General features: G+C 41.8%; 3 protein-coding genes and 2 long non-coding RNA genes across 5 annotated transcripts; 1 reads left to right on the top strand and 4 right to left on the bottom strand.

The window, feature by feature from the left end:
• The first annotated feature begins 2,280 nt into the window (after positions 1-2,280).
• On the top strand, positions 2,281-4,364 carry LOC109943665 (protein FAR1-RELATED SEQUENCE 5-like). Its single transcript, XM_020547161.2, has 6 exons — positions 2,281-2,544; positions 2,627-2,894; positions 2,986-3,326; positions 3,402-3,467; positions 3,550-3,684; positions 3,756-4,364. The coding sequence occupies exons 1-6, from the start codon at positions 2,284-2,286 to the stop codon at positions 4,107-4,109; spliced, it is 1,425 nt and encodes a 474-aa protein (XP_020402750.1). The 5' UTR covers positions 2,281-2,283; the 3' UTR covers positions 4,110-4,364.
• A 400-nt stretch (positions 4,365-4,764) lies between these two features.
• Positions 4,765-5,108, bottom strand: LOC109943664 (uncharacterized). Its single transcript, XR_002266715.1, has 2 exons — positions 5,072-5,108; positions 4,765-4,981 (listed from the first exon to the last, which is right to left on the bottom strand). It is a non-coding gene; the product is annotated as an uncharacterized lncRNA (long non-coding RNA).
• A 39-nt stretch (positions 5,109-5,147) lies between these two features.
• LOC103652650 (uncharacterized) lies at positions 5,148-7,605 on the bottom strand. Its single transcript, XM_020542032.1, has 10 exons — positions 7,254-7,605; positions 7,053-7,138; positions 6,924-6,947; positions 6,720-6,833; positions 6,554-6,634; positions 6,040-6,164; positions 5,775-5,955; positions 5,561-5,686; positions 5,304-5,449; positions 5,148-5,160 (listed from the first exon to the last, which is right to left on the bottom strand). Exons 1-10 carry the CDS (start codon positions 7,477-7,479, stop codon positions 5,148-5,150), a joined length of 1,122 nt encoding a protein of 373 aa, XP_020397621.1. The 5' UTR covers positions 7,480-7,605.
• An 81-nt stretch (positions 7,606-7,686) lies between these two features.
• On the bottom strand, positions 7,687-8,919 carry LOC109943663 (uncharacterized). The gene is made up of 4 exons (XM_020547160.1): positions 8,866-8,919; positions 8,107-8,727; positions 7,833-7,988; positions 7,687-7,767 (listed from the first exon to the last, which is right to left on the bottom strand). Exons 2-4 carry the CDS (start codon positions 8,617-8,619, stop codon positions 7,702-7,704), a joined length of 735 nt encoding a protein of 244 aa, XP_020402749.1. The 5' UTR covers positions 8,620-8,727; positions 8,866-8,919; the 3' UTR covers positions 7,687-7,701.
• Positions 8,920-11,161: 2,242 nt separating this feature from the next.
• On the bottom strand, positions 11,162-12,195 carry LOC109943662 (uncharacterized). Its single transcript, XR_002266713.1, has 3 exons — positions 11,959-12,195; positions 11,659-11,785; positions 11,162-11,370 (listed from the first exon to the last, which is right to left on the bottom strand). It is a non-coding gene; the product is annotated as an uncharacterized lncRNA (long non-coding RNA).
• Between the last annotated feature and the right edge of the window lie 11,478 nt (positions 12,196-23,673).

Raw genomic sequence — 23,673 nt, 5'->3', positions numbered from 1 at the left:
GGGAAGGAAAATCCAATTCAGTTAAGTCCCAATGAAAGGTATTTTTAGAATAGTGATGGGTTTAAAGACCCCAAAAACTTAGAAATTGGTACTATTTCATTTGTGAAAACACTCTTGACAGCTAAGAGTAGCAAAACTTGTTTATGCCAGATATATATATATATATCTATATATAGGGAAGAGGTAATGGAAGCCCTGGGCTTCCATTAGTGGGCGAAGCCCCAGCCAGGGAGACCGAACGGGTCGCTTTAGGCCCACTGGACGCCAGCCTGCGCCATTTATGCAAAGGATAACCACGTATCCCGGCTTACACGCGACATGCAATTACGCAAGCATAAATTTGTGTACAAATGTGCGTAACTCATGCATAAATGGAATCTTTGCATGCCAGGAATCGCGCGCACGAATATCTGCATGTGATAGACGTTTACGACTGCATAACGTTGTGAGACATAATAGCGTAAACCATGCAAGACGTTCACGGCAGGTTTTGGAATAAGGCAAGACGTGATTTTCGTGCGCGAAAATAAAGGCGCAGTTACGGCAGGAAACTAAAACAACTTTACAGCCGCGTCCACGTTCGCTCGTCCATCTGAATTATTGGCGGCGGTTACCTGCGGCGGAAGTGAGAGGTCCGGCCGGCGAAGAATATGTCCACCACCGGCGCTGGCGATGGCATCCTCCCTGTAACATCTGCGCATGAGGCAGTAGGTACGTCTGTTTCAATGGACATGCAACCTGTTTTGTCTGCAATCGCCCCATACACAGAGGGTGTATCTGTGACTCCTCCGGCGGCATTGAGGGCACCTGGACATATCGAAGAGCACACAAAAACAGCAGACGTGGTCGGCGCAGAGAAGCACATCCCCATGAGACATATTGGGCCACATGAACAGGACACACCGCATATTCTTCAAAGCCATGTAAGTTCTCCCGTATTACGTTAAATTTATTCGATATTGAATCGTAAATGTTAAATTTCTGTGCGCAGCCGGACAATATTGATATAAGATTGATACCTAAAGTCGGTATGACATTTAGTAACGTGGATGAGGCGTATAATTTTTATAGTCAATATGCATACGAGGTAGGATTTCCGTTGAAGAAATATAGGGAGCGGAAGAATTGTAAATGGTTGAACTGTTCAATGGAAGGAAAGAATGCTGAAAGGGTAGCTGCAAATCCAAGGATACGTAACACATGTTCGAAACGAACACAGTGCAAGGCTGGGATGAAACTCAAAAAAATCTACGATGATGCTAAAGAGAATGTTATTTCTGTTCGGATTGATCTGGTAAACTATGAGCATAATCATGAATTTTTGAAGAAAGATACAGAAAAAGGGCAATTGCAATGCAACAAAACACATGATCGTGAATATATGGAGTTCCTTAGTGTGATGCAAGAAAGCAGGATTCCACCACATTGCATAATGGATTTTGTTACTGAAATGCATGGTGGCCCAGAAAACGTTCCAATAACCGTGCAGGACATGAGTAACCTGTAAGTGTATTATGCATTGACAATAATTGTATTTTATATTACATAAACAATCGTAATGTGTTGAGTTAGATATAGTGCATAATCATTACATTTTTTGACAGGAAAAAAGCATGGCAAAGGGAGAGAAATGCAAATGATGTGTCAAAACTGTTATCTTTTTTTTCATTATGCAAGAAAGATAATCCACAGTTTTTTCAGACTTTCAACTGGACAAAGAAGGGAAAATTTTAAGCATATTTTGGTCCCATGCTAGCCAGCAAGCCGAGTACATTGATTTTGGTGATGCAGTTACTTTTGATACTACACATAAGACTAATATGTATGATAAGCCATTAGGCATGTTTGTTGGTTCGAACCACCACCTACAATGCACAATATTTGGGTTTGCTTTACTAGGAGACGAGACAGTTGATACATTCGAGTGGGTATTCAATACGTTCAAAACATGCATGGGATGTGACGGACCACGAGTGATGCTGACAGGTATGTTGTAATAAAATGGCTCGTAATTATTATGTCATGTACTATATTATATCATATTGTCTTGCATTATGTTATGTAAATTTATAAATTTCAGATCAAGACCCTGCCATGCCAATTGCACTTGGCAGAGTATTCCCAAACACAATACATCGATTGTGTTTGTGGCATGTGCAAAACAGGTATATGCCCCACTTGAATGAATTATATGCAAGATTTGAGGACATGGATTTCAAAACAAGGTTCCAATCTATAATACATCATCCATTGAATGAAAAGGAGTTCGAGGCAGCCTGGCAAATGATGCTTGATGATTTCCACCTACACGAGAACAACACCCTTGCCAGATTATATGACATACGCAAAGATTGGGTACCTGCATTTTTCAAAGGAGATTATTGTGGTCTTATGGTCTCTACACAACGAAGCGAGAGCATGAACAAGTTGGTGAAGAGTGCCCACGTGGATGCAAGCACACCGCTTCATCAATTTGCAAAGCAAATGATGAAGCTACTGCATAGTAGGAAGATGAAAGAGGCCAAAGAGGCACTAGGATGCATGGTAAGTGAAAAAAATTAATAAAACATATGTTTTATGCTATTAAAACCAAAACAGTATTAATACTATATTGTGTAATTTGCAGGGTCAAAAGGATACAACTACATTGTATATGTTTGAAATAAGAGTAGCAAGGGCATACACTAGAGCTGTGATGACAAGGTTTCAGGAGACAGTAAAATATGCAACTGCATACCGAATAGACCGTGATACAGAGGGTGAGGAACATGATTGGGTGGTGAAACATACTACAAGATCAAATAAAATTGTTTGGGGTCAACACCAATTCAAGATAAGGGCTGATGTGGATGCCGGAAAGTATTCATGTGAGTGCAAGCATTGGGAGCATACAGGTATGTTATACTATAAAAAATTATAAATTATTACGAATGCATAGCTGTTTACGATTAATATATGACATAATGTATGTTTAATCAATTATAGGTCTATTTTGTGTTCATCTTGTACGCGCTTTCATGCATCTACAAATTGAAAGGATCCCAAGTGAGTATATTTTGCAACGATACACATACTCCGCGCATCAAGATGTGGCTTTTTCAAGAGACGATAGGAATTTGAAAGGAAAAGATGGAGAAACTAGATCATATAGACAGAAGATGTTGCTTAAAAAAGCAATGAAAGTAGTACACCATGCGAGTATGTCTAAAGCTGGGAATGATAAAGCCCTAGAGATGATGGACGAATTATTAGGGTTATTGATGCGTGTGGAGCCTGATATAGGTACTGGTGAGAGTTGTGGCACAAGTGTTTGCGATGACATCCAGGTACGCACCTCGTGATGTTATGAATTTTGCATAATTACTTGTCGAATATGATCCATGATTGTAATGATGATATAGGTCGAAGCGTATGAAACAGAAGAAATGGCTATAGACAACTTACGCAAATTAGATGATGGGAACGAGGTATGGAACAGATCTTTATAATGTATTACATATACTGCACTATAAAATTTGTGTCCTCACTGGACTTTGTTTTATTTCACAGGAAATTTTAATGGGCTCTAATACAAATGAATGCAATACTAAGGATGATCAATGTAATATGCAGATATTAACATTGGAACATAACACTGACATTCGGCTGGTTGAGAGTAGTTCTATGGATGTGGAAGCTAGAAAGGTGAAAACATTGCTACAATATATGATGACATATGAGAAAGTAAAATCTGACTTGATATCTTTGTTTTGTAGAAACTGGAATTTCATATGGAAGGTGTAAACTTGACGAGACCAGATAAGGCCAAGCCTAAGGGAAGAACAATCAAAAGTAGTGAGCAACAAGTTTTAAAATTGGGTGCGAAAGGAGCTAAAAAGATGAGCAGGAAATGCCAGAAATGTGGCATAGCTGATGGTCACAACAGCCGTACGTGTTTAACTGTCGAGGATAATAGGGTTCGATTGGCTAACCTATCTGGACGTAAGCGAGGACGGCCTCCTGGTTCAAGGAACAAAATCATAGCTGCAGCCCCGCAATGGAATGAGACATCAACGTCGAAAAAACGAACGGTGGATGTCGGAGATGATGATTCATCTGGTAGAGAGTAAAAGACCATAAGATACAAATATTTCCTTGTGTAAATGTGATTCCTGTGTTCGTTTGTCTACTTCCAGAAAGAATCATAAATATACTTGCAAACTGGTATAAATGGATGTGTAGTTTGTCATAAGCTTTAACAGTAATGCAGCAGTCTGACTGTATATGTACTTAGCATAAATGTATGTGAAAACCTGCGTAACTATGCGTTGTGTAATGCAAAAGAGGGTAAGCCTGTGAACCATGACTGTACAAAAATGACTGCGTAAGTTGTAGTGCAAACTGGCATAAATGTCTGTGTAATTTGTCATAAGCTTTAACAGTTATGCAGCAAACTGACTGAACATATACTACGGTCAATAATTATATCGTGAACATGCATACGTCCAGATAGGTTATGCAGTTATGCAGCAATCTGACTGTACATTTATGCAGCAATCTGACTGTACATATGCAGCAATCTGACTGTACAAACATGCATAAGCCTTTCAATAATTATATCGTAAAGTCCGGTCAAGAAAGATGCATACTTCGAGGTTATTGACATAACAATATTGTACAGAAACCTGGAAGAATGAAATGCAAGAAACATACATTACATTTCAAACACAGTTTGGAACAACATGCCAGTTTAGAAAAAAGCTGATCCCAAAGTTGTCAATGACATAACTAAGAAACGTCTACGGACTTTGGCCATAATATACACACATGACTGATCTGGAGTTTAGGGAACCATTGTATACAAAATATATTACATGACCAAACTAAACTACATCCTTTAGACCTTGAATCTTTGGATGTCTTGGAGCAGCGATAATGCTTTGTTCTTCGGGTGGAATGTGATGTAATGCAGCGCAAGAGACCGTATCTCACTGGTGTTGCCCTGCAAAACAAAAACACTGAGTTAGTTATACCTCTGTTCCATGTGTTGCCATGGGCCAACTGTAGAATTAAATGGTAAATTTGTACATACTGCTTCTATGTCTGACCGCAAAGATCCTTCGTCGCATAGATAAAATAGAATGTAACCCATGACATAAAAACCACAGTCATTTGATCCAGCTACCATGTTAGGACAATTTTGGCACAAGTCAATTGTGAAGTTACCAAACTTGGGAAAACATGAACTGGGCCGCACATGTTGTATTGCTTTGTTTAATCTGCTCATAATAACCTTAGCCCAGGGTAACTTTCGGCCACCTGACCCCAAATGTGCAAAATGATAGTCCTTCCATGTAGTTCCACCAAGTGTTGGTCCATATGGGTTGGAATCTAAAATATGAATGCACTTCTTGACCTTGTTGACAACATACAATGTCCAATGCCCCCTGCTTACCATGGGGACCATGATCTGACCGTGTAAAAAAAGCATAAAATTAACAGGGTAACTTACAAAAGCATAACAATGTGATATGTTACATTTAAAAGGAATTGTGTTTGGATTATGAAATAGGATTGTTACCGCTTTGCATTGGTCCAACTCATCTGTCTCAGGCAATGAATTGTCTAGAAGTGTGTGGAGTACAGATTCATCAAAAGGTTGAGGATTGCGACTGTGTCGTTCCTGTTCCTCAAAGTTGAGTATTGACTGCAATAAACAATATAAATGGAGTGAGTGTACTTGGGTTGATCTAATTTGTATATGAAAATGGTGTATGTAAGTTACAATAGTTTACCCCAACATTAACATCAAGAACCAAACTGTTTGAACTCATGGAAGTCTGCTGATTTTTTGCATCATGAATAACACATTGGATGAAACACTGCATGAATCCATTGTCGAGACACTTCCCATCGACAAAAGATTCATATATGTCAGAACATGTCGCTGAATATTCACCATAATCTATTATGGTCCTGGTGAATTTTTTAAATCAATTAGAAAGGTGGCGTAAATCTACAAGCATATAAACAAATTTAGATTAAGTATGAACTTCGTACCTGCGGGTGTCAGATTGCAGACCACACAAATATTCGCGTAGAGCTAACACAGTTTGCATCTCCGAATCAAGAGAAGCCTGGCCAACCTGTGGAGTGTTTGTAGCTGGATCGGTTTCAACATAAACCTAAAAATATATATGAAAATATACATAAAACTCTATGAACAATTTTGACAACTATAAAGAAAATGAAAATAACTGAGCTGACATAAAGTGGAATATACGTATGTGGAATGAAGTGTCATAAACTGGCATAAAATTAATGAGCTGCCATTACTGATACATATGAAGAGAAAGAAATATTCTTGCAAACTGCATAAATGAATGTGTAATTTATCATAGTCAGCTAGCAGTTATGCAAAAACTGCATGCACATCTACACAGCATATATGTATATGTAAATGGGCATAACACTGATTTGTAAGATGCATAACCTATTTATACTGTGAAGCATGGCTGTAAAAATTCTGTGATAAGTTGAACACTACAAAGAAAATGTAAATTACTGAGCTGACATGTTCAGATGGAGTCTGATCAAAGCATGGACCACTGTCAGGCAAGTCTGTTTCTGCCACTTGTTGTACGCCGCCAGTAGACTAACAAATGATGGTATAAATGGATTACAAATTTAGTAAACTGCTAATGAGAATATAGAAAAAACACGAGGGGGTTTAGACATACCTTGATTTGCGGTGTCGCATCAAATATCGGCGCGTCAGGATCCATGTGTGGTGTTGCTTTAGGAGTGACGTTTGTATTGGTCGGCATGTTCTTGCCACCGTCACCATGTTTACCCTGAAAAAATTGTAATGGTTATATGCTATTTACATAAAACGATTAATACAACCCTAGAATGAAAAAATACAATGATTGTAAAAACATTACCACTGAGGTTGTAGGTGTTTTGTTCTGTTTCGTTATATTTGTATGAACCAGTAGATCAATATCAGCTTCATCGGGACAACTTTCTAATAGTACACGAATATGCTGTTGCCTTAACAGTAATTCATGTACCTGTGTGTCTGTAAACTGCGTATCCAGCTGAGAAACTGGAGTAGACATATCGGGTACAGTTGGGGGGGCCGGACACGTACATCCTTCTGTACGTGTCATGTAAACAAATAAAACATTGTTAAAAATAATGGCATCAAAACCATATGGATAAATGATTGCATAACTTTTTTATATTGACGTAAATACATTAAACAGACTAACCAGCTGTCTGGGGAAGAATATCATCTGATTTTGATGTGGTTTTCTGCACATCATAAGCATCTTCGTTGTCACCCGCCTCGGCACGGAGGACCTCATCAATTAACTCGCCAAAAACATCAGATAGATTGAATTGTTTCTCAACAATCTGCTGAAGATTCTGTTTAATAACTGAACACGCCTTACCAACCTCCGCATCAAAATGTGACAGCTTCTCTATGAAACCCATGCGGTGGCGGGATGGAAGCTGATTAAGCTTGCTTGATATCAAATCCCTGATGAGCGGGAGTTCGATGTGAATTGAGTGCTGTCCAGATGGGTCAGGACGAGGAACATCAAAAGCGTTGGTCCTGGTCTTATGTTGTTGTAAATTGAAAATTATTAAGTAAATGTATAGCATATAACTGGATATTATGTTGAAATTCTATGACAAACAAATATATAAATAGAATCATGCCTTGAATTGTGCATGAACGGGTGGTACATCTGTGTAGCAGGTCTCTGAGGAGCTTCGGAACTAAAAAAAATGTGTGAGATATGGAGTAAAACTAAAAAAAATGATTGACACATAAGAAAAAATACCGAGCAATGTCCAAATGCTTCTTCTCCTTTGCGTATCTTGCCCTTGTCAGCTCTTGTCAGGGCTTGAATAATATTCCTATCAAAGTATTTGATTCGTGGTGTTCCACGTTTGTTCAGGGGTGCCGCTGAGTCATGCAAATGATCCAAATAATACAGCTGCAAAAGGCATAACATGAGTCATTATAAGACATAACAAAAGCATAAACTACGTGTATATGGATTTTGCATACAAGATTATGGGTACATGTAACAGACAAAGAAAGGATATGCTTACAAGAATAACGATGGAACATCCATAGATGGTTGTAGAAACGTTCGTAACGCTCCTGTTATGCCACTTCTTGGCAGCTTGGCATAAATCATTGAAAATAAGCTGACACCAGTCAATCTGGTGGAAACGATCCATCTGCTCGGTTAAAAGAACCTCATGGTTCGTTATTCCCCAGCTGGCAGTAGGGAACAACAACCTATTGAACAATATCAAGAAAAAGCATCTGATGCTTAAATCATCGTCAGAACCTTTCCTCAAACGATCTTGTAGAGCTGTAACCCCAAAATCTTCTTTCGATAGCCCAAGTTCAGCTCTCAAATTGTTGGCAACAACAGCTTCATCGATGCCCAATGCAGTTCCTCCCCCAGCATTCGGTAAACCCAAAATTAGGTGCACCGTATCCTTTGTTATTTTCAGCTCCTTTCCAGGGCCAGCTCGAATTGTCATGTCATTGGGGTCGAGCTTTTCCATCAGCCAAGCTAAGTGTGATCTGCTGCCGAGTGCATCCAGTCTCATATCAAGAATACTAGAAAATCCCCTACGTGCAATTGCTTGTTGCTGTCTGTCATTTAATATCTGTATGCTTACTAACACATCTTGGGGGTTGCATCTGACGTTCAGCTTCTGCTGGGGAAAATATATAAAATGAATATTGTAAACATTTACATGTGCATAATCGCAACACAATGTTTAACTCAGACATAAAGACAACATGATTTCACGCATAAAAAGGATATATTGCCATAGACATAAATATCTAACCTGTCGGGGTGGGGGCACTGCTTTCCGCCGCTTAGTGACTACCTTCTTCAAAACTTTCCCAGGACTGTCGTCCAAGTTACGCTTCTTGGATGATGGCATAAAGTCATCATCCTCATCAGCAGCACGCCTTGTCTCGGGTCTAACAGTCCCCGCCGGAGCACGGGGTATGTCAACGCTGAAGCACTCCTGAGTAGACTGGATTATGATGCGTTTTGGATTGGAAGGTGGTCGGTCTACGTTCTTCATCACTGATGTTCCTACCAAAATGAAACAACACATATACATAAAATACGTAAAGGATCAAAAAAAAGATAAGCACAAAGTCAATTCAGATCAGTTCATGACCATACATTGCATAAATGTATCAACAAAGCAGCATAACACAATATTGTAAATTGCATAGACTTATGAGACTAACTTGATAAAAAAATGTGCTCATATGCGACATCAAATTAATGTAAAACCTGGTTATTTCGTTTGAGCTGGCCCAATTTGAACAGCATTAGGTTTTATGGCATAATGTATTGATGTATGAATCATACTTCTGTCAACAAATCAGCATAACACAATATTGTAAATTGCATAAACTTGTGAGACTAACTTGATCAAAAAAATTCTGCTCATATGCGACATCTAATTAATGTATAACCTGGTTATTTCGTGTGAGCTAGCCCAAATTGAACAGCAATAGGTTTTATGGCATAATGTATTGATGTATGGATCATACTTCTGTCAACAAATCAGCATAAACAAAATATTGTAAACTGCATAAAGGTGTGATAGATTGCATAGTATACATTTGTGTCTCCAATTAACTATAAATTTATAATGAATTGGTATTTGATAAATCAAGCAATTGGCAAAATAATAATGTGAACTCTATCTACGATTCAGATTGGAAGAGATGTTGATGGCTTACCGGAATGTGGATGGGCCTGGAGGGCGGCTGAATCCGATACAGCTGTGCAGGGGACAACCCAACGCGACGCGGGGCTGTGCCAAATGCGTCGGGGACTCGACGTTGAGGACGGACCTCGCGACGGGGTAGGGGACTCGGCGTTCGGCCGACGCGGTGGAGAAGATCGAGGTCTCGGTCTCCGACGAGTAGGAGAACGCAGGGGCGGCACAACCGCCTCCTCGATTCCGGGGCCCTTGCCGGAGACGAAAAACAAGGCCACGGCCTGTTTGCGGCGGAGAAGGCGAGGGCGTGCGACGGAGAAGGCGGGTCTCTGCGGGAGTGAAGGAGAATGCGACGGCGGGGGAACTGCGGGGGAGAATCTTAGTGCGACGGCGGCGGTTAGTCTAGGGTTCGCCGGGCGCCAAGGAGAAGCAGCATACGGCGGCGGATTTGGCTAGGGTTCGGCGGGAGCGATAGTTACGGGAGAGCTGAGCTGAGAAAACGACGGCTCAGTTCCTTGATTCGTGGGCCCGGATTACGTAAACTGCCTAGATTGCGGGAACACGATCTTTTCGTGGGCCCGGATGCCGCGAGACGTGCGCACACCAAAAGAGTGTAAACGGTAACAAAAAGGAGCATAACTCGTATTTATAATTGACGTAACGGTGTATTACAGTAAACCAGTAAAGCGTGCGCGCCGGTCAGAGCACCTGGTCGGTGTCTGGTCGGGGCTTCCTGTAGTTAGAGAGAGCCCAGGGCTCTAAATACTATATCTATATATATATATATATATATATATATATAATGAGGTAATGAAAGCCCTGGGATTCCATTAGTAAAATGAGTACGAAATCGCGTGCAGCCGATCGTGCGCGGGTTCTGGCTCGGGGGGATTCAAGCGTAAAATGTGAGCTAAAACAGCGTAAATGAGTACGAAATTTAGCGTAAATCCTATATCTGTTTTGTAACAGCAAACGAGGCCCAAAATTACGACGTGAAAATCGCGTGCAGCCGATCATGCGCGGGTTCTGGCTCGGGGGGATTCCAGCGTAAATGATTATGCAATTTAGCGTAAATTTTATATCTGTTTTGTAACAGCAAACGGGGCCCAAAATTACGGCGTGAAAATCGTGTGCAGCCGATCGTGCGCGGGTTCAGGCTCGAATGATTTCAGCGTAAAACGTGAGCTAAAACAGCGTAAATGAGTACGAAATTTAGTGTAAAACACGCGCACAATCTCACTTCGCAAAGATTGTTGTAAAACACATCAAAAAGTGTCATAAATTTGGCATAAAACGCAATAAGACTGTTTTTTAATGGAAGCATAAAACACAACAAGAAGTGTCCTAAAATTTAGTTTGAAAATGCATAAATCATTATGGTCTCAGAGGGCACTTGTTTTGTTCATAGTATATCAAAATATAAAGTACAACGATATTTTGCCAATATTGTTGCAATCATACACGATTTTTTGACATGACAAAAAACGAGGAGCTAGCCATGTCTTCGGTACTTCAGACACTTGGAACCCATTAGCCTTTAGCTAGGTCGTGGTCCAAAATGGAAGCATCGCTGCTCGGCTCTTGTCAAAACAGGTTTGTGTAAGCCTGTATAAAGCATAAAGACATGTCAGAACAAGCATAAGTAAATCAAACAAAAACCTAAATGATTCACCAGTTAAAAGACATGGATTGAGATGAATGATATAATATAAGAGTAGAGTTATGCATTCACTTAGATCATGCTGCTCTCCTACATCCTGTCACATCATTTATTCATTTTCAGATTCTTGTATCTCCCATCATTTATTCTTATTCCTTCGTTACTTATGGTGAGTGTGTTTATCAACCAAAGGTTGGAGCCTATACTGCAATAAAAATTGTTTATGTGCAAACCTCTTGCAGAAACCAGAGCACAAACGTTTCCTTTACTACCTAAAAAGGCCTATTACTGAAAGGATCATCATGAACACAATGAAACAGGCGACGCCAACAGAGATTCTGGCTACCCTGCTTTTCCTCCCTGCATATATCAACAATCAGTTAGATATTTAACAAATCAACTAGGAGAGCTACCGATAACAACAGTCAGTTAGATATTTCTGATGGATTTTGACAGTATGTACTCAACTGGACAGTAACAATGTTGGAAGAGATGTTCTATTTTGGGGAAAACGAGAATAGTGAGTGTCCTACCTCCTCCGGACTCTAAAACTGATGGCGTGAGCACAACCTCCGGCAATGGAGCCGGTTGTGCGACACTCCCTCTCTAGATTTCCCCGAGAAAGCAATCCAGCACTCATGAAGAATGTGGTGCCGCAGCAGGGTCAAATGCACAAATCACTTTTTTCAAAACACCGATCTGATAAAAAGGGAAGAGAGAGAGAGAGAGAGAGAGAGAGAGAACACATCTGGAGAATGCTAGGGGATATTAACTTGTCAACTTGCATAAACCCCATATATAGGCCATTGCAACAAGTGTCATAAAACTCATTTGAAAAATACAGAAGTCATGATTATCATGGAGGCACTTGTGTAGTGCTCATCCCAAAGAAATGCTAGTAGTGCAGACACAAACACATAAGAGAGTACACGTTCTGCATCTCTAAATGAAAAGGTTTCAGTTATAAAAGGTTTCTTTTGAAGGAAAAGGGCAAGCATATCTTAGATCCCACAATTTAGATATAACATATGAAGCTGTTGGACAAAAGAACAATAGATACATTGCAAACAAGCATATGCAGCATCATCGAGACGAACCCTAGATTAAGACATAGAAGTGCTGCCATCTCCAAACCCCCAATCCTGAGAAAAATATATAGGACGTGGGGATCTGTCTCCAGAATATACCAAGACAGAGACATGGGGTCAATGAATTAACGAAGTAGAAACAATGAGAATAAAATATGAGGTGCTGGCGTGCTGCTGCTACTCAGCAAATTCTTTATGCATATTTAGTTAGAATTGTATGTGTTGCAGCATAGGCACACATATAAATAAGCTTAAACCCATTATTTTTTGACATAAAAACGAAGAGCGTAAAATACATGGTGATTGACCATAAATACACCTAAAAGTAGCATTAAGGTCGTGCATTACAAAATTAGCATAGATACTAGTATGAATCAACATAAGCAACCATAAATGTTTAGTTTCCCTTTATGATATAAACTGTAGATGTATATACTTGAGCTGAATTTACATCTATATATAGGCACACACATATTTAGACTTTATGGGCATATGTAGATGAACTTAGAAGTATAAAGGTATAAATCAATAGTTTGTTTTAACATTTATGAGGTTATAAAAGTATGAAGAAAACATAAACACGAAAGCCTTAAATCGAAAGATTTCTGTTTCATAAAAAAATAAAGCAGATTTGTGTGCCAAATCACTGAATGCGAGAATGCGAGATATTAATCTAAAAGGCGAGAAGCATTTTTTGTGTTGCTCAAGATTTGGAGGAGGGCATTATATGGTGAACAGGTGATAGTGCAGCAATTGAAAGCTATGGACGAACATTTGGAAACTTTGTTTGGCGTTTGATGGATAGTATCCTAGCAAATAAAATGGGCCTGAAGATGGCACCTTTACATTTTAATCCAGTGAACTCACCTCATGCTCCTCCGGTTGTCGATGGAGTTGGAGTTCTGTTCACCACCATGCCCGTCGGTATGTTGCAGCATATAACATGCACTCAACAACTAAATGGCTTGCTTAATCTCAGAAAGTGAAAACCTAATAAATACCTTGCAGCTAATGCCTTTTCATGCTTATATTTTCCACTAAGCAAGTGCATGTTCTGATTATTCCACTAAGCATCTGCATGTTTTGATTATATACATGTTTACTACCTTACAAAAAACACTTCTCTGAACCTCTATTTGTTTATTTGTCGATGCTGCTACCTGTGGTAGATATTTGTAAGCTCAGTGTTTTTTGTACAAAGGAAACAAATGGAGCTTTAGTTCTGACAGAACCATTTTAAATCTTGACATTACTAACACCCAGATAAACTGTACGATATTATGTCTAATTTCGCTGGAATCTGAAGTCCAAAGTAGAAGAATAACCTGCTCACTGTGGCCTTGAGGAAAATACACAACACGACTACCAACCGTAGGCAATGAAACAAGAGGGTCGGCACATGCATGCCACAACTCAGAATTTAGGCACTTGTGCTCTTTAGTTTCTGGAAAAGCCAAAAGAATTTGAGCAGAATGAATTTACAAATAATAACACAAGTTAAATAATATAATTGTACATCTAGGAAACATCTTAGAAACAAATCTTAGTTTATGAAACAATTCTAAGACAATATTATATTATTATGAGCAGAATGTCAAAGTATTTTTAGTCTAAAACGGATATAATATATTGTTACAACAAACAAGCAGGCGCATGCAGGGAAGCACCAATACGAGCTATATGTGCACATGTGAAATGCTATGTAGTAGAATCAAAAACAAGGTAATGCAATAAAACATGTAGGGATGAAAGTGGTAATCCGAACTGTTAGAACAAATTTAATATTTTAAAATAGATATGTATAAAATTTGATGTTGATCTTTTCTTATGCTATCAAGCACATTAGTGCAAATATGAATAAAATATTATATAAGTTGTTTTATGTATTATTTTCTCCCTACAACACAAAAAGTTGAAAAAATTACCGAATTTGTTTTCGAATCCATACCGAAGTTTATATCTATTATTTGAGAAAATGTAGGATGAATTTGAGGTTTACCTTTTATGAATCTTAACAAGCTGGATGTTAAAAACAAGAATACAAATTTGTATTGTATGTTCTATATCCTATTTATTCGCAATCAAAGGAAAAACTGATTACCGAATAAATACCGTTTCCGACCGTTTTCATCCCTGAAAACATGCTTTAGTGGCTTATCAAATAATTGAATTTATCCCTCATATCCCAGCACTCAGTCTTGTTAGGCCTGACATCAGATAATGGTCACAAGTTCAGTACTCGGACAATGGAATAAGAAAGGAACCATTGGATATATATTTATGGCCTATTGTACTGGTTAAGGATATAAGCTAAGCCATGACTCTTTCAAAGCATGTGACACCTCACATGACGTTGTTCGGCTGCCCTTACTACAACTGTGACTGCATTTTTTTTCTAAAAGTACTGTAGCAGCAGCTGCAGCGAACAGGGTGGAAAAACTGAAAATAGATCCATTTAGTCACGGACATTGCTTAAAGGTACTTCTATAATAAAAGGGGTGGGCTTGTAATTCAAGGTGTTGATTGGTAACACTCCTTCGCCATTCGATTGGAATGCCCAAGTGGAAGGGACGGTGAGAAAAATATGAAATCGATGAGTCTGCTTACCTATAGATTTGGATCGATGAATGGGCGACAGGGATGCCCGCCCACAGGATTGGATCTCCTTGAGTTGTGTTGCTCCTCTTCTCTGAGATGCTGGGAGCGCGGATTTGAGGCGTCTAGAACACGAGACGTAGAGAGGGACGCGTGAGGCTGACGCAGAACCAAATCACGGTATCTACTGGGTTCGACGGCGGAGGGGAGGAGGGTTCTTATAGTAAGGCTATGGTTTGTGGCTCGGGAGGGGGCGGGAGCGAGGGATTATCGGGGACGAAGAGGTGGCAGAGGTGGTACGCGACGAGGTGTCGGTGGAGGAAGGTCGGGGCCTCGGTCGGCATCTAGCCAATGGAGCTCGGTGCAGGCGGCGGTCGGCATCTGGCCAATGGAGCTCAGTGCAGGCGGTGACGCAGGGATCACTACTAGAAATTCTTGATCGGTGATGCCCGGAGCTGGATTCTTGATCGGTGATGGCGCGGGAGCAGGAGAGGGTGTCGGAGATGGCATCGCGGAGGAGATATTGGGGTGGCGCCGGGGTCGGACGAGGAGGCAGAGTAACCGGAGGCAGAGCACAGTGCGCGGCGCGTCGGGGTCTGGCGACGATTGCGCTAGGATTTCGTCCTGTTTTTCATTTTCAAATGTGGGGGTGGATGGGTGGGATACGGTGGACGGAGGCGCCAGATTCGGTTGAGATATAAAGGAGGATTGAGGTGGTGTGGTTCAACCAATAGACCAGGGCTTCGTCTACTTATTAGAAGCCCAGGGCTCCTAATACATAAACTATATATATATATATCAGAGAGAGAGAGAGAGCAAAGGGTGTCACCTCCTAGGTGAGAGGATGACATTATAGATAGAGGAGGCTCTCGTGGTCTGTGTTGAGTTGGTTAGTGGTGCCGACAACGATTCCTCTTGCTTATCGTATAGGACTAGATCAGATGTATGTGTAGAAACGAGAAGATAACAGTGAGCGTTGTTTAGCATGTCGACCTCTTTTGTAAAAAGGAGGACTATTTTTATGTGTCTGTTTGTTTCATCTTATAAGATTATACAATTTAGATTATATATGAGATTTAATAATCTTGGTTGCATAATTTAGATTAAATAATCTGGGCATAGCTGTTTGGTAACCTTGCTTATTGATCATTGATTTTATTGTGCTACGTGGTGGGAGCAATGAAAAATAGATGAACCATTTTTGTGTGTAAGGTGTGACAATGGTAGGTAATTTCTCCTCAAGTGTCATGGTAGTGGGTTTTTTACCGAATAAGCTAAAGTAAGCATATGTATAGGATTAACCTCTAGATTATATAAAATCAGGTTCGATAACGTGTCTGTTTATTTCCCATCTAGATTATTTAAGTTAAATTATACTTCCTCTGTCTCAAAACAGTAGTCGTTTTAGCTCTTGTTTTTATGTCTATATTCAAATGGATGATTAATATATATATATACATTAAATATTATATGTATTGTATGAATACATTTGTGTGGTGAGATAATGGAGGAGGTGATGGCAGGGAATAGTGAGTTAACAAATGTGATAGCTCATATTGTACCACTTAATCACTTACCGAAAATTAAGAAAAAAGGGGAAGGAAAATCCAATTCAGTTAAGTCCCAATGAAAGGTATTTTTTGGAATAGTAATGGGTTTAAAGACCCCAAAAACTTAGAGATTGGTATTATTTTATTTGTGAAAACCCTCTTGGCAGCTAAGAGGATATATATATATATATGTGTCGGTACCTGAATCAGGGGTACCTCCTACTCAGTATAAAGACGCTGTGCACATACGGCGTCTCCTAGCCACACGGTGAACGGCACCCGACCCCACCACATGGGCAGATCTAGGGGCGCCACGTGGCGACAAAAGATGATACACCCCAGGATGTATCATTGGGACCAGACCTCCACGGAGGAACACCGGACCCCTGTACGTACAACCCGGACCTCCGATTATGGCCCGGGACTCCCAAGAAGGCATGTCGGGTCCCTCGGATGGGCCCCAGGTCCCTCTGAATAAGGTCCGGACCACAGCAGGGTCCCGGGACATGGGGGACCTCGGCATGAGCAAGGGTCCGGTGCTGACACGTGTCCAGGCCTTATCCTGTGTGCTTGCGCTTCCCGCTCAGGCGGAGACCCGTTGCTGCCGCGTGGCTTGTGGCCCGTGACATAAGCATGCGGGCGGAGCCTAACGTAAGGCCTCTAAAGCCGTGCGGCCTCTGCATTTATTGCGGAGAGGACGCGCCGCCTGCCCACCATGCTGACAGGCGATGTGCCCTCTCAGCATTTAATGCGTCCTGTCCACTCCGCTGGCAGGCGGCGCCAGGGCCATCCTGCAGACGGCGCACCTGTCCAGTCCGTTGTCAAACAGTGCGCCCGTGCCGCGCGGCGCACTGTGCTCATTATCCCTTATACGAGAAGCTTCCCCTGCACGCCGATACTATGCAGATCTCAGATGACAGAGCGCGAGAGGGTTGCTCCAGCGGTGAATGTTTGTAGCTCCAAGTGCTATATCCATTATGTCCCTGGGCCCACATGTCGGGGCTCAGTACCTTTGTGCATGTCCCCCTTAGCTATAAAAGGGAAGACATGCAACGTTACAACACAAGTTCAAGCACACGCATGCACTCTTGGGCTCTCTTAAGCTCAATCTTCATGCTTGGACTCTCAAGTCTCCACAGCAATCCAACATACAGTGGAGTAGGGTATTACGCTCCGGCGGCCCGAACCACTCTAAACTCTCGCGTGTTCATGTGTTTGATGTCCGCTTAGCAGGATAGGCAAAACGCTTAAGCCCCTTCCTCATCTTAGGATTTAGGGCGGGTGCACTCCGCCACCCGGCCGGAGAATTCCCTCTCCGACATTTGGCGCGCCAGGTTGGGGGCTAGTGATAGCCGCCTAGAGGGGGGGTGAATAGGGCGAAACTGAAATTTACAAATATAAACACAACTACAAGCCGGGTTAGCGTTAGAAATAAAGAAACGAGTCCGCGAGAGAGGGCGCAAAACAAATTGCAAGAAAATAAAGAGTGTGACACGCGGATTTGTTTTACCGAGGTTCGGTTCTTGCAAACCTACTCCCCGTTGAGGAGGCCACAAAGGCCGGGTCTCTTTCAACCCTTCCCTCTCTCAAACGATCCCTCGGACCGAGTGAGCTTTCTCTTCTCAATCACTTGGAACACAAAGTTCCCACAAGGACCACCACAAGTTTGGTGTCTCTTGCCTCAATTACAAGTGAGTTTGATCGCAATGAAAGAATCAAGAAAGAAGAAAGCAATCCAAGCGCAAGAGCTCGAAAGAACACAAGCAAATCACTCTCTCTAGTCACTATGGCGTTGTGTGGAATTTTGGAGAGGATTCGATCTCTTTGGTGTGTCTAGAATTGAATGCTAGAGCTCTTGTAGTAGTTGGGAAGTGGAAAACTTGGATGCAATGAATGGTGGGGTGGTTGGGGTATTTATAGCCCCAACCACCAAAAGTGGCCGTTGGGAGGCTGTCTGTTCGATGGCGCACCGGACAGTCCGGTGCACACCGGACATGTCCGGTGCCCCCGCCACGTCATCACTGCCGTTGGATTCTGACCGTTGGAGCTTCTGACTTGTGGGCCCGCCTGGGTGTCCGGTGCACACCGGACATGCACTGTTCCTTGTCCGGTGCGCCAGTATGGGCGCGCCTGCCTTCTGCGCGCGCAGAGCGCGCATTAAATGCGTCGCAGGTGGCCGTTGGCGCCGAATAGCCGTTGCTCCGGAGTTGCACCGGACAGTCCGGTGCACACCGGACATGTCCGGTGAATTATAGCGGACTAGCCGTTGGAGATTCCCGAAGCTGGCGAGTTCCTGAGGCCGCTCCTCCTTGGCGCACCGGACACTGTCCGGTGTACACCGGACAGTCCGGTGAATTATAGCGCGAGTGCCTCTGGAAATTCCCGAAGGTGGCGAGTTCGAGTTGTAGTCCTCTGGTGCACCGGACACTGTGCGGTGGTGCACCGGACACTGTCCGGTGTACACCGGACAGTCCGGTGCCCCCAGACCAGAGGTGCCTTCGGTTGCCTCTTTGCTCCTTTGTTGAATCCAAAACTTGATCTTTTTATTGGCTGCGTGTGAACCTTTTGCACCTGTGTAATCTATACACTTGGGTAAACTAGTTAGTCCAATTATTTGTGTTGGGCAATTCAACCACCAAAATTAATTAAGGACTAGGTGTAAGCCTAATTCCCTTTCAATCTCCCCCTTTTTGGTGATTGATGCCAACACAAACCAAAGCAAATATAGAAGTGCATAATTGAACTAGTTTGCATAATGTAAGTGCAGAGGTTGCTTAGAATTGAGCCAATCTAAATACTTACAAGATATGCATGGATTGTTTCTTTCTTATATAATATTTTGGACCATGCTTGCACCATATGTTTTGTTTTTGCAAATTCTTTTGTAAATCCTTTTCAAAGTTCTTTTGCAAATAGTCAAAGGTAAATGAATAAGATTTTGAGAAGCATTTTCAAGATTTGAAATTTTCTCCCCCTGTTTCAAATGCTTTTCCTTTGACTAAACAAAACTCCCCCTAAATGAGATCCTCCTCTTAGTGTTCAAGAGGGTTTTGATAAATCATGTTTGAAATACTACTTTCTCCCCCTTTTGAACATAATAGGATACCAATTAAAAATACTCTTGGAAAAACTAAGTTTTTGAAATTGGTGGTGGTGCGGTCCTTTTGCTTTGGGCTCATACTTTCTCCCCCTTTGGCATGAATCGCCAAAAACGGAATCATTAGAGCCCTTGAGTTACATTCTCCCTCTTTGGTTAAAACAAATGAGTGAAGATTATACCAAAGATGGAGTCCTTTTGCTTGGTGCTCATGCTTTCTCCCCGAAGAATGGAGAGTTGCTTGGAGTGACGGCGAAGGATGAGTTACGTAGTGGAAGCTTTTGTCTTCGCCGAAGACTCCAATTTCCTTTCAATACACCTATGACTTGGTTTGAAATAGACTTGAAAACACATTAGTCATAGCATATGAAAGAGACATGATCAAAGGTATATAAATGAGCTATGTGTGCAATCTAGCAAAAGAAATTGCGCGAATCAAGAATATTGAGCTCATGCCTAAGTTTGTTAAAAGATTGCTCATCAAGAGGCTTGGTAAAGATATCGGCTAATTGATCTTTAGTGTTAATGTAAGAAATCTCGATATCTCCCTTTTGTTGGTGATCCCTAAGAAAATGATACCGAATGGCTATGTGCTTAGTGCGGCTATGCTCGACGGGATTGTCGGCCATTTTGATTGCACTCTCATTATCACATAGCAAAGGGACTTTGGTTAATTTGTAACTGTAGTCCCGCAGGGTTTGCCTCATCCAAAGTAATTGCGCGCAACAATGGCCTGCGGCAATATACTCGGCTTCGGCGGTAGAAAGAGCGACTGAATTTTGCTTCTTTGAAGCCCAAGACACCAAGGATCTTCCCAAGAACTGGCAAGTCCCTGATGTGCTCTTTCTATTGATTTTGCACCCCGCCCAATCGGCATCTGAATAACCAATTAAATCAAATGTGGATCCCCTAGGATACCAAAGCCCAAACTTAGGAGTATAAGCCAAATATCTCAAGATTCGTTTCACGGCCGTAAGGTGAGCTTCCTTAGGGTCGGCTTGGAATCTTGCACACATGCATACGGAAAGCATAATATCCGGTCGAGATGCACATAAATAGAGTAAAGAACCTATCATCGACCGGTATACCTTTTGATCCACGGACTTACCTCCCGTGTCGAGGTCGAGATGCCCATTTGTTCCCATGGGTGTCTTGATGGGCTTGGCATCCTTCATCCCAAACTTGTTTAGAATGTCTTGAGTGTACTTCGTTTGGCTAATGAAGGTGCCCTCTTGGAGTTGCTTCACTTGAAATCCTAAGAAATACTTCAACTCCCCCATCATAGACATCTCGAACTTTTGTGTCATGATCCTACTAAACTCTTCACATGTAGACTCGTTAGTAGACCCAAATATAATATCATCAACATAAATTTGGCATACAAATAAGTCATTTTCAAGAGTTTTAGTAAAGAGTGTAGGATCGGCCTTTCCGACTTTGAAGCCATTAGCAATAAGGAAATCTCTAAGGCATTCATACCATGCTCTTGGGGCTTGCTTAAGCCCATAAAGCGCCTTAGAGAGCTTATAGACATGGTTAGGGTACTCACTGTCTTCAAAGCCAGGAGGTTGCTCAACATAGACCTCTTCCTTGATTGGTCCATTGAGGAAGGCACTTTTCACGTCCATTTGGTAAAGCTTGAAGCCATGGTAAGTAGCATAGGCTAATAATATGCGAATTGACTCAAGCCTAGCTACGGGTGCATAGGTTTCACCGAAATCCAAACCTTCGACTTGGGAGTATCCCTTGGCCACAAGTCGAGCTTTGTTCCTTGTCACCACACCATGCTCGTCTTGCTTGTTGCGGAAGACCCATTTGGTTCCTACAACATTTTGGTTAGGACGTGGAACTAAATGCCATACCTCATTCCTAGTGAAGTTGTTGAGCTCATCTTGCATAGCCACCACCCAATCCGAATCTTGGAGTGCTTCCTCTACCCTGTGTGGCTCAATAGAGGAAACAAAAGAGTAATGTTCACAAAAATGTGCAACACGAGATCTAGTAGTTACCCCCTTATGAATGTCGCCGAGGATGGTGTCGACGGGGTGATCTCGTTGGATTGCTTGATGGACTCTCGGGTGTGGCGGTCTTGGTTCTTCATCCTCCTTATCTTCCTCATTTGTATCTCCCCCTTGATCATTGCCATCATCTTGAGGTGGCTCATTTGCTTGATCTTCTACTTCATCAACTTGAGCTTCATCCTCATTTTGAGTTGGTGGAGATGCTTGCGTGGAGGAGGATGGTTGATCTTGTGCATTTGGAGGCTCTTCGGGTTCCTTACGACACACATCTCCAATGGACATGTTCCTTAGGGCGATGCACGGAGCCTCTTCATCACCTATCTCATCAAGATCAACTTGCTCTATTTGAGAGCCGTTAGTCTCATCAAACACAACATCACAAGAAACTTCAACTTGTCCAGTGGACTTGTTAAAGACTCTATATGCCCTTGTGTTTGAATCATATCCTAGTAAAAAGCCTTCTACAGTCTTAGGAGCAAATTTAGATTTTCTACCTCTCTTAACAAGAATAAAACATTTGCTACCAAAGACTCTAAAATATGAAATGTTGGGCTTTTTACCGGTTAGGAGTTCGTATGATGTCTTCTTGAGGATTCGGTGTAGATACAACCGGTTGATGGCGTAGCAAGCGGTGTTGACCGCCTCCGCCCAAAACCGATCCGAAGTCTTGTACTCATCAAGCATGGTTCTAGCCATGTCCAATAGAGTTCGATTCTTCCTCTCCACTACACCATTTTGTTGTGGCGTGTAGGGAGAAGAGAACTCATGCTTGATGCCCTCCTCCTCAAGAAAGCCTTCGATTTGAGAGTTCTTGAACTCCGTCCCGTTGTCGCTTCTTATTTTCTTGATCCTTAAGCCAAACTCATTTTGAGCCCGTCTCAAGAATCCCTTTAAGGTCTCTTGGGTTTGAGATTTTTCCTGTAAAAAGAATACCCAAGTGAAGCGAGAATAATCATCCACTATTACAAGACAATACTTACTCCCGCCGATGCTTATGTAAGCAATCGGGCCGAATAGATCCATGTGGAGTAGCTCAAGCGGCCTGTCGGTCGTCATGATGTTCTTGTGTGGATGATGGGCGCCAACTTGCTTTCCTGCCTGGCATGCGCTACATATCCTGTCTTTCTCAAAATGAACATTTGTTAGTCCTAAAATGTGTTCTCCCTTTAGAAGCTTGTGAAGATTCTTCATCCCAACATGGGCTAGTCGGCGGTGCCAGAGCCAACCCATGTTAGTCTTAGCAATTAAGCATGTGTCGAGTTCAGCTCTATCAAAATCTACTAAGTATAGCTGACCCTCTAACACACCCTTAAATGCTATTGAATCATCACTTCTTCTAAAGACAGTGACACCTGCATCAGTAAAGAGACAGTTGTAGCCCATTTTGCATAATTGAGATACCGAAAGCAAATTGTAATCTAATGAATCTACAAGAAAAACATTGGAAATAGAATGGTCAGGGGATATAGCAATTTTACCCAATCCTTTGACCAAACCTTGATTTCCATCCCCGAATGTGATAGCTCGTTGGGGATCTTGGTTTTTCTCATAGGAGGAGAACATTTTCTTCTCCCCTGTCATGTGTTTTGTGCACCCGCTGTCGATGATCCAACTTGAGCCCCCGGATGCATAAACCTACAAAACAAGTTTAGTTCTTGACTTTAGGTACCCAAATGGTTTTGGGTCCTTTGGCATTAGACACAAGAACTTTGGGTACCCAAACACAAGTCTTTGACCCCTTGTGCTTGCCCCCAACATATTTGGCAACTACCTTGCCGAATTTGTTAGTCAACACATAAGATGCATCAAAAGTCTTAAATGAAATGCTATGTTCATTTGATGCATTAGGAATTTTCTTCTTAGGCAACTTAGCACGGGTTGGTTGCCTAGAGCTAGA

The sequence above is a fragment of the Zea mays genome, chromosome 1, assembly GCF_902167145.1.
Source record: "Zea mays cultivar B73 chromosome 1, Zm-B73-REFERENCE-NAM-5.0, whole genome shotgun sequence".
NCBI classification, from domain to species: Eukaryota; Viridiplantae; Streptophyta; class Magnoliopsida; order Poales; family Poaceae; genus Zea; species Zea mays.
The sequence above is the reverse complement of the archived record's forward strand: the minus strand, read 5'-3'. Positions and strand labels throughout refer to the sequence as shown.